The sequence below is a fragment of the Neolamprologus multifasciatus genome, chromosome 12, assembly GCF_963576455.1.
Source record: "Neolamprologus multifasciatus chromosome 12, fNeoMul1.2, whole genome shotgun sequence".
NCBI classification, from domain to species: Eukaryota; Metazoa; Chordata; class Actinopteri; order Cichliformes; family Cichlidae; genus Neolamprologus; species Neolamprologus multifasciatus.
The window spans coordinates 136,601-151,463 of record NC_140450.1 but is presented as its reverse complement, the minus strand read 5'-3'; the positions used below and the strand labels follow the sequence as shown (position 1 = coordinate 151,463).

Genomic DNA, 14,863 nt, shown 5'->3' with positions numbered 1-14,863 from the left:
TGTCACAGGGAGGCGGGATTCTACATTTGTTCCTGTTTGTGCTGCTAATACACTTTAAATATGAAGAACATTAAATGTTTTTCACTAACATATTTCACCTAATTATGATGTCGTACACAATGTTTTTACAGACATACATCAAAACTCAGCTATGCTAGCTACCGTTAGCTCGAGACGTCTTTTAAGATGCCATAATGACGCTGGAGTAGCTTATGAGCACTTCCACCTGTTTCCACCATCACTGGGCAAAATATGGTCACTTCTACAGTCGTAAACTCTGAGGCTTCAAATACAGATTTCAGGTGATGGAGACGTACCTGTGCCTCTATAATCTTCTGCTTCGAGTCAACCACAGCCTGCATGTCAGAGTGATCCTTCTTTAACTCCTCCTCCACCGCCATCAACCTGCAGGTGATCAGACAGAAAGAGAGACAGAGAGACAGGTGATCAGACAGACAGGCAGGTGATCATACAGAGAGACAGACAAAAGGACGGACAGACAGACAGAGAGACAGACAGAGAGAAAGATGGACAGATGAATAGACAGACAAAGAGACAGACGGGCAGACAGAGAGACAGACGGGGAGATGGAGAGACAGACAGACTTGAAAGACAGAGAGACAAAGAGACAGGAATACAGACAAACAGACAGAGACACACATGGGCAGACAGACAGGCACACAGACAGAGGGACAAACAGAGACAAAGACAGACAAAGAGACAGACGGACAGACAGAGGGACAGACGGACAGAGAGAGAGACAGAGACAGACAGACAGAGGGACAAACAGACAGAGGGAAAGACGGGCAGACAGACGGACAGACAGAGACAGACAGAGGGACAGACGGACAGAGAGAGAGACAGAGAGACAGACAGAGGGACAGAGAGACAGACGGACAGACAGAGGGACAGAGAGACAGACGGACAGACAGAGGGACAGACAGAGGGACAAACAGACAGAGAGACAGAGGGAGGGACAAACGGACAGACAGAGAGACAGAGGGACAGACAGAGGGAGGGACAAACGGACAGAGGGACAGAGGGACAGACAGAGGGACAGAGAGACAGACGGACAGACAGAGGGACAGAGGGAGGGACAGACAGAGAGACAGAGGGACAGAGAGACAGACGGACAGACAGAGAGACAGACAGAGAGACAGACAGAGAGACAGACGGACAGACAGAGAGACAGAGGGACAGACAGAGGGAGGGACAAACGGACAGAGGGACAGACAGAGGGACAGAGAGACAGATGGACAGACAGAGAGACAGATGGACAGACAGAGGGACAGACAGAGAGACAGACAGAGAGACAGACAGACAGACAGAGGGACAGACAGAGGGACAGAGGGAGGGACAAACGGACAGAGGGAGGGACAGACAGAGGGACAGAGAGACAGACGGACAGACAGAGAGACAGACAGAGAGACAGATGGACGGACAGAGGGACAGAGGGACAGGCACCTGACAGGTGTCAGGTGAAGTTGATTATTTCTGACATCTGAATCGGTCGAGCACAGTGGAGCTGGTGCTGCAGTTCACAGTTCAACCTCTAGGTGGCTGCTGAGGAGTCTTTTTCCTTGATGTCTGTTTGCTAAGGTGAACAAGCACAACCCTCAAGTACTGTTTCTATGGTAACGCACACAGGTGTTCCCACCTGCTGATGATGCTGTTCATCTGCAGGTCTTTGTCGTCCTGCAGTCTCCGTAGCCGGCTCTCTGTGTCCTCCAAACGAGCCTGAAACACACGCACACTGCTATTGGTCTTGCTGTGTCATGTGACTGAGCTGCTCTGCAGGTGGGTCACAGACCTGGTACTCCTGCAGCATGCGCTGATTCTGCTGATCCTGGACCATCAGACGTGCTTCACACTCCTCCTGACGCAGTGCAGCAATGCGCAACTTCTCCTGCAGCAACGCAATCTCCTGCTGGTACTGCACACACACACACACACCGTCAGAACCAGCAGGACCAGTAGAACCAGTGTTGACCCAGAACTTTGAGAACCTTACCTTCTCCACGAGGCTGTCATCATGGCGATCATCCTCAGCCTCACCATAGGAGGAGGTGGAGTTCATGTTGAGCAGCCAGGCTGCCGTACGGTCTAACGCGCAGGGAGACGGAGCCTGGACACACAAACACACCTGAACAGGTACCGCCCACAGGTATGAGGACTGCCTCCTTGCATCTGATCATTAAATCAGGAATGCCTGAACAAAATGACTCCGTGGTACCATGGTAACAGCCTAGTTACCTTGGCAGCCGGCCGCTGCTTCTCAGGGCTATCTCCTTTGGACGATGACGACATCTGTCTGAGCCGCGACTGGCTGCTGGTTGGCCAATCAGGGCTCGATGACATCATGCTGCCAGAGGTGGGACGTGGGGGGTAGGCGGATCCTGCACCACTGCCGCCGCTGAGCATGCTGGGAGGCGTCCGGCCTCGAGGAGGTCCGGGTGGAGCTGAGGACGGAGGAGGAGGCTGATCAATTCGTCTCTGGGGGCCCGAGGAGTTCTGCCGGGGTGGGACGGAGCTACCTGAAAGATGGGAGCAACCAAAGGTAAATCAGACCTGATCCTCAAACTTCAGGCCTCGTCCAAAAATATAAAGCAATTTGCTGGTTGTGAGTGTCGTTGTAGCTAATGGCAAAAACCCACCAACCACTTTAATCACACTCTAGATCTTGGTTTCGGTTTTACCCAGCAGTCTTAGCTAATTATAGGCCAATCTCCAACCTTCATATCAAACATCCTTGAAAGAGTAGTTGTCAAACAGCTAACAGATCATCTGCAGAGGAATGGTTTATTGAAGAGTTTCAGTCAGGTTTCAGAGCTCATCACAGCACAGAAACAGCTTTAGTGAAGGTTACAAATGATCTTCTTATGGCCTCTGACAGTGGACTCATCTCTGTGCTTGTCCTGCTAGACCTCAGTGCAGCGTTCGATACTGTCGACCATAATATCCTATTAGAGCGATTAGAACATTCCACAGAAGCATTTCGAATTTTTCTAACAGGAAGCCAAAACAGGAGAAATCTGCTCTCTCTTTCTAGTCCCTGTCAGGACTCTTGCTGCAGCATTTTGGATTAGCTGAAGGCTTTTCAGTGAGTTTTTTGGACATCCTGATAATAATGAATTGCAGTCGTCCAGCCTGGAAGTAATAAATGCATGAACTAGTTTTTCAGCGTCACTCTGAGACAGGATATTTCTAACTTTAGAGATGTTGCACAAATGGAAGAAAGCAGTCTTACATATTTGTTTAATATGTGCGTTGAAGGACATATCCTGGTCAAAAATGACTCCAAGGTTCCTCACAGTGTTACTGGAGGCCAAGGTAATGCCATCCAGAGTAAGAATCTGGTTAGATACCATATTTCTAAGCTTTTCAGCGCCGAGTACAATAACCTCAGTTTGATCTGAATTAAGAAGCAGAAAGTTAGCGGCCATCCAGGTCTTTATGTCTTTAAGACATTCCTGCAGTTTAACTAATTGGTGTGTGTTATCTGGCTTCATGGACAGATAGAGCTGGGTGTCATCTGCATAGCAGTGTAAATGTATGCTATGTCTTCTAATGATGCTGCCTAAGGGAAGCATGTATAATGTAAACAGAACTGGTCCTAGCACTGACACACACAAACACTTCCTGTTGCTTCTGACCCCCGACCCTGGACTCTACCTGTGAGTGTCTCGCTGAGGGACAGCGCTCGCCGCGAGTACTCCTCGCCACTGCTGCTGCTCGACATAGCAGACATCCTCTCCCCCCTCTCCCCCCCTGTCAGTCCCACTGACATCTGGGTAAGAAACGCCGGTTTGGTCACCATGGTGTTCCTGTCGTCTGCATTTCCCTGCGACCCCACCGAGCCGTCTGAGGGTGTGGCGTCAGCCTGCTGCTGCTGCTGTGGCTGCCGCGGTGATGTGGTGGTCATGTGATAGACGGGATTCTGGAAGGAGAGGGGGAGGAGCCCCGTCCTGCGCTGCCACTGACCATCGTCGAGGCCGTCGCCAGGGGAGGTGTCATGCAGGTCCACCAGAGACAAGCTGCGGCTCTCGTTGTTCAGCTCGGACCCCTCTCTCCGACCTCCATTGGTCATTTCAAACGGGGCCTCATTCTCATTGGACTCTGAGTAGGAGGAGCTTGGTGCTGGAGATCCCTGCATGCCTGGAGAAAGTGACATCACAGGAAGAGTCAGGGGTGACAGCGTGGTGGAGAAATGGGAACGTGGAGAAAGAAGAGAGGTGAAAGGTCACCTGACGCAGGCTGTAGGCTCGACCCTTTAGTGACGAAAAACAAGTCTTTGTTCTCAGGAGTCGGCGAGGGGAGTCTGGTGAAGTCCACCAATCTACACGCACACACACACACACACACACACAGATTCAATTCAATTCAATTCAATTTTATTTATATAGCGCCAAATCACAACAAATGTCGCCTCAAGGCACAGATAACACGTCAGATATTTAAGCATCAACCAGACTCTTCCTGCGCTGGCATGCACAGACAGCTGTGAGCATGTGCAGAAGCTCCATGTGAGAGCCCTCTCCGTTCACCACTGGGGATGCTAATGCTAACAGGAAACACAGGATGCTAACCCTCCATCAAGTCCCATGCCGCCCTGCAGGCCAACAGAGGGATTACAGGTCGCCAGAGGTGGAGAAAGGGGTGGAGACAGGGGGGCTGGGGAGAGAGGGGGCGGAGACACTACACGTTGAGGCTCTGGGGAAGAAACAGATACGCCCCCTGCACTGGCCACACCCCCTGGATTGGCAAGCGCTGCCGATACGTCTCTGAGGATTCGAGGAAGAGGGCCGAGCTTCGACAGGCACGACTGGAGAAAACAGAGAGAGAGAGCAGTCAGGGAGTTACCTGGGCAGGCAGGTGAGTCATCTGCCAGGACAGGTGCATTACCTGGTCGAGCTCAGTCAGCAGGGTGTGCAGGCTGGACAGCTCACGGCCGAGGTCGATGTACCCGTCAAAGCCGGCGGTGTGGTTCAGCCCGTCGGGGTTCGAGATCTCCTGCAGGAAGCGCTGCATGCTGCTCCACTGCCGCTCCACAAAGTCATTCATGAACAGCATGTACTCCTCCTTAGTGCCGAACCTGCGCGACAGGTAAGACCGCCAGCGTCAGCAGGTCAGCATGCACGCACACATGCAGTTGGCAGGTAGCCGTGCACAGTGCAGGTACAGAGGCTTCAAAGTAAAAGCTCTGCACTACTTCAGAACAGGCTTGGTACATCACAATAAAAGCCCTGTGCTTCTTCCAGAATACTGGTCCTGAACTCCTTTCAGAATAAAAGCCTTCCACTCCTTCACAATAAATACTCATCACTCCTTCAGAATAAAAGCCTTCCACTCCTTCACAATAAATACTCATCACTCCTTCAGAATAAAAGCCTTCCACTCCTTCACAATAAATACTCATCACTCCTTCAGAATAAAAGCCCCACGGTCCTTTAAAAAAAAGCCCTAAACTGCTTTCAAAATAAATTATTTTTTAAATTCTTTGCTCCTTTAAAATAAAAGCCTTGGACTCCTTTCAAAATAAAAACCCTGTATTCCATCAAAATAAAAGGCCTACACCCCGTTAGAAAAAAGGCTGCTGTCCTTTCCAAATAAAAGCCCTGTATTGTTTCACAATAAAAGCCGTGGCGTACTTGCTGAAGTTGGCAAGGTTCTGAATCACTTTGGCGATCAGTGTCAGGGTTCTCGCTGTGCGTTCATCAGGGTATTCCTGCATCAGGTCGAATAGTGATGGCGACATCACGGCCGGACACAGGAAGCGCAAGAACAGCGAGGCGCTGATGAGGCGCTCGCTGATGTCTGGCCGTCCTCGATTGCCGCATTCCTGCCGCCATGACCCAAACACCTCCTTCAGCTCCCGGGGGAAGACCCTGAGTGACAATCGGCGAGAGTCAGCGTGTGCCGGCCTGGAGCGCCAGTGGTGTGCGTGATCTTGTGTGCGTACCTGTATGAGTCAAGAATTTTGCAAAATGCCAGCTCGCAGCACATCCTCAGGTTGGCCTGATGCTCCGCGAGGTCAGAGGTCGCACAGCGAGACGGGTCCACCTCACAGTTCTCATCAGACTCGTACAGAGCTTTGATGAACTCGCCTGGACACACACACACACACACACACACACACAGACACACACACACACACACACAGCTGATCAATAAATATCACAATAAGCACACAGGGGGGCTTTCGTGTGTGTGTGTGTCTGTGTCTGTGTCTGTGTGTGTGCGTGTGCGTGTTTGTGTGTGTGTGTGTGTGTGTGTGTGTGTGCGTGTGTGTGTGTGTGTGTGTGTACCAAGTGCATCCTGTAGGTATTTCTGTCCAATCAGCTTCAGGTATTCCTCAATGCTTTTGGTTGCCAATGTGTTCTCTCTAAAGATCAGCTGGTCGTTGTCACGGCAACGGTCCACCTCTGACATCATCAGGTCGGTCAGGAAGTCCTGCAGTGAGGGGTGAAAGGTCACTGGGCTGAAAGAAGAACAGGTGGTGGTGGTAGGCCAGGTGTAGAGTTCAGGTGTGGTGGGCGGGGTTACCTTGGCCTTGCCCGTGCTGTGCAGGATGTGCACGAGTGCAGCAGCGAGCTCTTCCTTCGCTCTCAGGCTGATTGAGGCCTCCAAGGTGGAGCAGAGCAGCAGGTAGTTGGAACTGATGTACTCCGCAAACTCTTTGTACTGCTCCATCGGCAGGATGACGATACTCTGGTAACGAGCTTTGACCCTCACTGTTGGCACAGACGACTTACCTGAAATCGGGTGGGACAGGTTAAGAGGGTGACACGAATGAGACACCTCAGCGCACGAGCCCGAGTGGATCTACATACCTCGGATTGTACTGGGCGTGCTCAGTGTGTACCACTTCTCCACCAGCTGTCTGCCAGTCACCGTGGCGACCGGGATGTTGACTAACCCGACGTAGCTGCTTTTGTCCTTCTTCCTCTTCCGGTCGGTGTCCTTGTACAGGTGCAGCGTGATGGAGGCGACGGGTGGGAGGCTGCTGAAATCGAAGCGCTCGCCCCAGAAGATGTTGTCAGTTTTCAGCTTACAGGACGTGCGAGCGTAGAGGCTATCGTCCAGACACAGCTCGCAGAAGTACCTGCAGCACATGCACTGTGATTAGTGGTCGGGTCGTGTGAAATGTCGTCCTCGTGGATCGAAGGTGCAAACTGTAAAACTACACATAAACTAAGAATAAGTACAGCAGTACTGTGTTTGAATACAAATAAACAGATTCAGTAGTACACAGAATAAATAAATAAATACTTACAGTGCTACAACTACTCTCTGCAGCACACTTCTGCAATCTACAATATAAGTACTGCAATAGCTGTTTGCAGTAAAAGTACTACCATTATTATCTGCAGCACAAGTCCTGCAGTTATTACATGCAGTACAAGTACTATGATTACTGCAAGTGGTTTGAATCACAGTCATCTAATAGAAACTTATTCATTTCGATTGCAGCAGTTTCCTGCTGCGTCAAGCAAAGTGCACGCCAGTGAGGGCGCGCACGCCGTGCTCATAGTACAGTAAGTCATTTGTTTCAAGTCTCTGTGGACCTCGGCAGGAGAGCTGTGCTGTGGAAACGTCACACTCTTCACTAGTTACACAGCTTTCTTCTTTGCCATGCATGTTTTAACTAAACAAAGTCAGAGATACGTGTTTGGAAATGACAGGAAGCGGGCGCATCTTGATGCAGCACCCAGCGCGACACAGATGTTGGGTCCTTCGCTCTAGCTAGCGCCAGCACAGTGCGAGCCACGTCCACCTTTAGAAGGCGTAACATACATTTACACTGCTATGCAGATGACACCCAACTTTATGTGTCCACACACTATCCGGTCGTTCAGTCTGACGTCACTAGCCGTGTCTGGGCCTAAACTCCGCTGCAGGTCCATATATCAAACGATCACTGTGGCATTACTGAGAGTTGAAAAACTGTCTAAAGTCTTTCATCTGTAATAAAATGATCATCGTTCTGCTCTACCAGGTGTAACAGTTGAGTTTAACATCCAGGCATCCATGAAAACGGAATTTATGACATTTAACGGCGTTAGAAGTTAGCAGGAAGTTAGCTCGCTAGCTTCTATCTAAATACAATATAGCATGTCCTGACTGCGGGGTTTTGGAAACAAATTCAAACGTACAGCTCTGTTATCACTTCCAACATAAATGAAGACAGAAAACTAAACAGCAGTGACGTTTGTAGGGTTACTGAAGTTTGGCTAGCTGGTATATAATGATGTGCTACGTGACAGCTAGCGACACAGCTATGTTAGCATAACATAAACAAGCTAACTTTTTTCCCACTCGATAAAAGTTAACGTGAGTGTTCTCGGTGGTCAGGAACAAATGTAATCACATGGCAGGATGCTGTAAAAGGACCAAACTTCAGCCAGGAGAACAACTGAGATAATCCATCCACAATACGAGGTTAGTCATTCATATACTGCTGCATGGGCTGGGCTGTAGTTACATCCTAAGGTTTTAAAAACTGAGCTTAAATAAATGATTAGCGGTAATAAAAGCCGAGGGAGGTCAACAGTGATCACTGACTGTTTTAGGAGCTTTTTGAGATTAAATAGAAGAAAATACAAAACATTAAACATGTTAACAACACAAAAGCATATTAAACGCAGACTACTTTAGGAAGTAGGATTCGTCACGTCATCACTTAACGACCGGATTAGTTAAACTGCAGGAATGTCTGCGATACTCTAATTACTGCCGGTAGCACAAATGCTCTGATTACTACATGTAGTAGAAGTAATCTGGTTACTACCTGCACTAAACATAGTAGGATTACTGTTTGTGTTCTACTGTTACCCTGCAGCTCACAGATGTAACTGCGATACTTGGAGCAGGTGGGCTGGTGCAGCGCCGCCTACCGTTTCTTGGCGGGCAGGTCTTTGGCCTCCACCACCCACACCGTCAGCACGTTCTCCAGCCGCCGGCTGTTGTCCTTGTTGGGGTGAACAGCACGTCGCAGGTTTTCCATCCATTTGTCTCTTTCTGCTGCCGAGCGACACGAGAAACACTTTGTTCCCGTCGAGGTTGTTACCTAGGAGACAGGCAACCACGGAGACACAAGAGGGCACCGATGTCAGCTGAGTGAAACCCTTGTGTCTGCCAACCAAATGCTGTCCCTCTGAGAGAGAAGCTTTGGGTCGTTTTTGTGACCTGATTAACAAAACAAGTCCTGATGGCGAGGGTTACAGTCAGAGCCATCTCGGATGATGACTCTGACCTCAACGTGTCCCATCAGGTAACATCTGTAGTTCCTGAAACTGTGTTTGCTCTTCGTGTGGATGAAATGCAGACGAGTCTCAGGGCCGCACGCAGCTCAACAAAGTCAGGCGTTCATCAGAGATAACACCGTCGAGGTTATCGGTATAGCCAGATTAAAGCTAGTGGTTTTATACAAAATTAGCACATTCCAATCAGAGACATTACCATTTGGTAATAAATCGCTAAACAATGTAAACATTTCTCTGTAAAATAATCTGAGAGGTGAAAGCAGAAACTTTGCTTTGAAGATTTGAACTAAAGTGAATGATTTTGTTACTGAGCACGCTCAGTAAGGCGATGGCTGCACATCGGAGCTGTGAGACTTTAAACTGGATTTACAGCTCGATGAAGGAGACGTGGAAATCGGATGAAAGTCATTGGTTGAACAGATGTTCTGTAATAATGTCACTTCCTCTGGTAGATTTGAAGGAGTTAAACGAGGCTGCGGTTATTCTGACAAACATTCTTTCAAAATAAAAGACATTTTGAAAGTTAAGATGAAAACTTGTAAAAAATAAATGAAAACAAGTCGGAAACTGATCCGTGTGAAACACAACAATGGATCTGATGCTGATCAGAAACCTCAATCACGAAGCTTCGTCATATTTGTGTTTTACAGTTTTACAGTTGGGACTCTGCCCTGCCCTCTGCTGGAATTGTGAGGTAACGCAGGTCAATTCAATTCAGTTCATTTTATTTTTTTACACAGCGCCAAATCACAACAACAGTCGCCTCAAGGTGCTTTATATTGTACAGTAGACCCTACAACAATACATACAGAGAAAATCCCAACAATCATATGACCCCCTATGAGCAAGCACTTTGGCGACAGTGGGAAGGAAAAACTCCCTTTTAACAGGAAGAAACCTCCAACAGAACCAGGCTCAGGCAGGGGCGGGGCCATCTGCTGTGATTGGTTGGGGTGAGAGAAGGAAGACAGGATAAAGACATGCTGTGGAAGAGAGACAGAGGTTAATAACAGATATGATTCAGTGCAGAGAGGTCTGTTAACACATAGTGAGTGAGAAAGGTGAATGGAAAGGAAAAACTCAATGCATCATGGGAATCCCCGGCAGCCTACATCTATTGCAGCATAACTAAGGGAGGATTCAGGGTCACCTGGTCCAGCCCTAACTATATGCTTTAGCAAAAAGGAAAGTTTGAAGCCTAATCTTGAAAGTAGAGATAGTGTCTGTCTCCTGAATCCAAACTGGAAGCTGGTTCCACAGAAGAGGGGCCTGAAAACTGAAGGCTCTGCCTCCCATTCTACTTTTAAATACTCTAGGAACAACAAGTAGGCCTGCAGAGCGAGAGCGAAGTGCTCTAATAGGGTGATATGGTACTACAAGGTCATTAAGATAAGATGGGCCCTGATTATTTAAGACCTTGTATGTGAGGAGCAGGATTTTGAATTCTGGATTTAGCAGGAAGCCAAAACAGGAGAAATCTGCTCTCCCTTTCTAGTCCCTGTCAGGACTCTTGCTGCAGCATTTTGGATTAGCTGAAGGCTTTTCAGGGAGTTTTTAGGACATCCTGATAATAATGAATTACAGTCGTCCAGCCTGGAAGTAATAAATGCATGAACTAGTTTTTCAGCGTCACTCTGAGACAGGATATTTCTAACTTTAGAGATGTTGCACAAATGGAAGAAAGCAGTCTTACATATTTGTTTAATATGTGCGTTGAAGGACATATCCTGGTCAAAAATGTCTCCAAGGTTCCTCACAGTGTTACTGGAGGCCAAGGTAATGCCATCCAGAGGAAGAATCTGGTTAGATACCATATTTCTAAGCTTTTCAGGGCCGAGTACAATAACCTCAGTTTGATCTGAGTTAAGAAGCAGAAAGTTAGTGGCCATCCAGGTCTTTATGTCTTTAAGACATTCCTGCAGTTTAACTCATTGGTGTGTGTTATCTGGCTTCATGGACAGATAGAGCTGGGTGTCATCTGCATAGCAGTGTAAATGTATGCTATGTCTTCTAATGATGCTGCCTAAGGGAAGCATGTATAATGTAAACAGAATTGGTCCTAGCACTGAACCCTGTGAAAGTCAGGTACTTCTGATTAGAGACCTTAGTTTTCACTGGAGCTACAGTATCCAGAGTCGTACGTAGTGAGGAGGTGAAATTATTAACAAGATAATCGACCTCTGTTGGGGTAGCGTTCAGATAGCTGCTCTGCTCTGTGTTGGTTCAGGGCATTGACGATGATAACAGTGGGTGGGTTATATTCTTAAACTTAGTTACAGCGCTTTCAGAAAGACATCTACTGTGATAAACGTCTACTCTCCACTGCTGTGTAATCAATTATTGTAAATGTAAACGTTAGCAGGAAATGATCAGACAGGAGAGGGTTTTCAGGAAACACTGTTAAATGTTCAGTTTCTATGCCATATGTTAAAACAAGATCTAGAGTGTGATTAAAGTGGTGGGTGGGTTCTTTTACATTTTGAGAGAAACCAATTGAGTCTAATAACAGATTAAATGCCATGTTGAGGCTGTCATTTTTAGCATCTACATGGATGTTAAAATCACCCACAATAATTATTTTATCTGAGCTCAGAACTAAATCAGATAAAAAGTCTGAGAAATCAGACAGAAACTCTGTGTAAGGCCCAGGTGGACGATAGATGATAACAAGTAGGACTGGTTTCTGAGTTTCACAGCTGGGGTGGACGAGGCTAAGCATCAGGCTTTCAAATGAATTAAAAGTCTGTCTGGGTCTTTGGTTGATTAATAGGCTGGTGTGAAAAGCAGGCACAGAGCAGTATCTGAATGATTGTGTTGGGACACCTCGGGTTTGGGAGTGCTGCAGTTTGTGTGTGTTGTTTGCGTCACCTCGAAGCAGTAGTCCTGTCCCAGCAGGGATGAGTGAACCGGCTTAATAATCACTGATTGGTCCATCCTGAGCTCGAGAGACGATACACAGCCAGTGCTTAGCAACGACTCCTGGCTACCGCAACGCAGCCGACGCATCACACACCTGAAACAAACAAACACAGTGTGATTACTAACAGGACAGGAAGACACACTCATCAAGTTTGCAGCGGCATGGATCCCAAACCTGGACTGTCAGAGAAGTCTAGGACGTCTCCAGGGACACAAAGAAGGTGATGTACACTGTGAAAAATGACCATGAGGTCTGACAACAGAGACCGAGTGATGCAGCGAGTGTGATCAGGTTCACCTGGAGCTGTAGAGCAAGGTGGAGCAGAAACACCTGTCGGGCTGAAGCTCACATGTCAAGGAGAACCTAATCAGGACCTCTGATTGGTTCAGCACAAGCCAATTGGTTTGATACTTTTCAAGACATTTGAGGTGTCATAAAGTAAAGTTACATTTAATAAAAGAAGTGTTACAGTGTGATGCAGCGTTAGAAACAAATGTACGAGTGATGGAATAAAAGCTCAGGATTCATATTCAGCCAGAGTCATTTCATCTGCTTCCAAACTTTGCTGCAGCACATGTGATTACACGTACAGATGCTGGGCTCGGTGCTTCCTGTTGCATCGTGAGGCAGCACAGTGACCTTAGATGATGCTCCTCATGGACACACCTGGACTTCATGCCTGACGCTCTGAAATGGGTCTGAGGTGCTGCCCCTCAGAAGAAAGTGGCATTTTAGGGAAGGGTTGTTCAGGCAAAGGATGGAGGCTGAGTATGAATAAGGATTATTCTGAGCTGTGAATCATGCACAGCTGCCCTCGTAAAGCCCGAGAATTAAAACAAAGGGCACCTCTGGGAAAGATCCGCCAGCCTCTGAGGCCACGTTCATCACTGAGCGAGCAGACCTCTGCACGCCATTCGTTACATAACTCACTCCTCCACGGAGCCGTTAACAAGCAGAAACCCAGCTCCCCGTCCTCCAGACCGAACACAACCACAGCAGCTCTGACGGAGGGAGGCAGCCACCACGCGCCGACCTGATTAACCCCGATGCAGAAAACAAAGCTGATCTCGGCTTCTCCACAACATTTATTTATTTATCATCTGCAAATGTGTCACAGTTCAGGGAGAGGCTGCAGAGCTTGGACACGGTCAGAGTCTGATCACTGACAGACGTAAACACGACAACAGGAAGTACGAACGATGACCAGCAGCCGACCCTCCGATGGACAGACCTCCTCTCACCTCAAACAAACCATCCAGTAGTTTTGGTGTATTTGGACATCGTCCACACACCTGCAGTTCCTCTGCCATGCAGCAGAGGCAGCAGTGAGTCAGTCCCTACAAACTGCCATGTTGAAATAAACATGTTTACAGCTTGATACGCAAACTTCCTCCTTAATAACACGTGCACAGGAAAGCATGTTGTTATAACTCAAATGTTTCAGTCTGCAATGTTAGGGGCGTGGCCTTTTTGACAATAATATGGCTGCTGTGAGGTTACTGTACTAACTGACCTCATGAAGGCTGTGCAATTTGACTCTTGCTAAATGATTCTGCTAGCATTAGCATTAGCACCTCTGGAAACATGAACATGGAGGCATCACTAACCAGTGAATGACATCACGGCAATGCTGTGATTTGGTACGTTGAACTGAAACTGTGTGACGATATTTCCATCACAGCGTCCGATCCACTGCACGCCACCTCCCCTGAACCCTCCCCCCACTTCCTGCTCCTCTCAGACTGTGACTGGACCTTCGCTTCCATGACAACCATCACTTTTTATCCAATGAGACCTGAATAACAGCTGGGCTCATTTCCTCTCCTAACAAATCACAGCAGTCTCCCCCTGCTGGACTGCAGGTTTAAGGCACCTGTCAGTGTCTGAGGTGGACAGGTCAACACTAAGCAGTGATGATGATGATGATGATGATGATGATGATGATGATTGGCTTCCTGTTAAATCCAGAATTCAAAATCCTGCTCCTCACATACAAGGTCTTAAATAATCAGCCCCATCTTATCTTAATGACCTTGTAGTACCATATCACCCTATTAGAGCACTTCGCTCTCGCTCTGCAGGCCTACTTGTTGTTCCTAGAGTATTTAAAAGTAGAATGGGAGGCAGAGCCTTCAGTTTTCAGGCCCCTCTTCTGTGGAACCAGCTTCCAGTTTGGATTCAGGAGACAGACACTATCTCTACTTTCAAGATTAGGCTTCAAACTTTCCTTTTTGCTAAAGCATATAGTTAGGGCTGGACCAGGTGACCCTGAATCCTCCCTTAGTTATGCTGCAATAGATGTAGGCTGCCGGGGATTCCCATGATGCACTGGGTGTTTCTGCTTCACTCACTATGTGTTAACAGACCTCTCTGCATTGAATCATATCTGTTATTAATCTCTGTCTCTCTTCCACAGCATGTCTTTATCCTGTCTTCCTTCTCTCACCCCAACCAATCACAGCAGATGGCCCCGCCCCTCCCTGAGCCTGGTTCTGTTGGAGGTTTCTTCCTGTTTAAAGGGAGTTTTTCCTTCCCACTGTCGCCAAATTGCTGCTCATAGGGGGTCATGTGATTGTTGGGTTTTTCTCTGCATGTGTTACTGTAGGGTCTACTGTACAATATAAAGCACCTTGAGGCGACTGTTGTTGTGATTTGGCGCTGTGTAAATAAAACTGAATTG

At 47.8% G+C, this 14,863-nt stretch overlaps 1 protein-coding gene across 2 annotated transcripts in view; it reads right to left on the bottom strand.

The window, feature by feature from the left end:
• Positions 1-14,863, bottom strand: part of dab2ipa (DAB2 interacting protein a) — a 35,505-nt gene that overhangs the window by 5,616 nt on the left and 15,026 nt on the right. For both annotated transcript variants that reach the window (XM_085181267.1, XM_085181268.1), the window contains exons 7-22: positions 12,132-12,276; positions 8,895-9,067; positions 6,831-7,102; positions 6,544-6,752; positions 6,306-6,450; positions 5,960-6,104; positions 5,649-5,885; positions 4,903-5,092; positions 4,587-4,822; positions 4,245-4,336; positions 3,673-4,155; positions 2,254-2,534; positions 2,012-2,125; positions 1,811-1,933; positions 1,658-1,737; positions 318-405 (exon numbers count right to left, since the gene is read on the bottom strand). In XM_085181267.1, the coding sequence (XP_085037393.1) occupies positions 318-405; positions 1,658-1,737; positions 1,811-1,933; positions 2,012-2,125; positions 2,254-2,534; positions 3,673-4,155; positions 4,245-4,336; positions 4,587-4,822; positions 4,903-5,092; positions 5,649-5,885; positions 5,960-6,104; positions 6,306-6,450; positions 6,544-6,752; positions 6,831-7,102; positions 8,895-9,067; positions 12,132-12,276 (3,013 nt within the window). The remainder of the gene's footprint in view (positions 1-317; positions 406-1,657; positions 1,738-1,810; positions 1,934-2,011; positions 2,126-2,253; positions 2,535-3,672; positions 4,156-4,244; positions 4,337-4,586; positions 4,823-4,902; positions 5,093-5,648; positions 5,886-5,959; positions 6,105-6,305; positions 6,451-6,543; positions 6,753-6,830; positions 7,103-8,894; positions 9,068-12,131; positions 12,277-14,863) is intronic.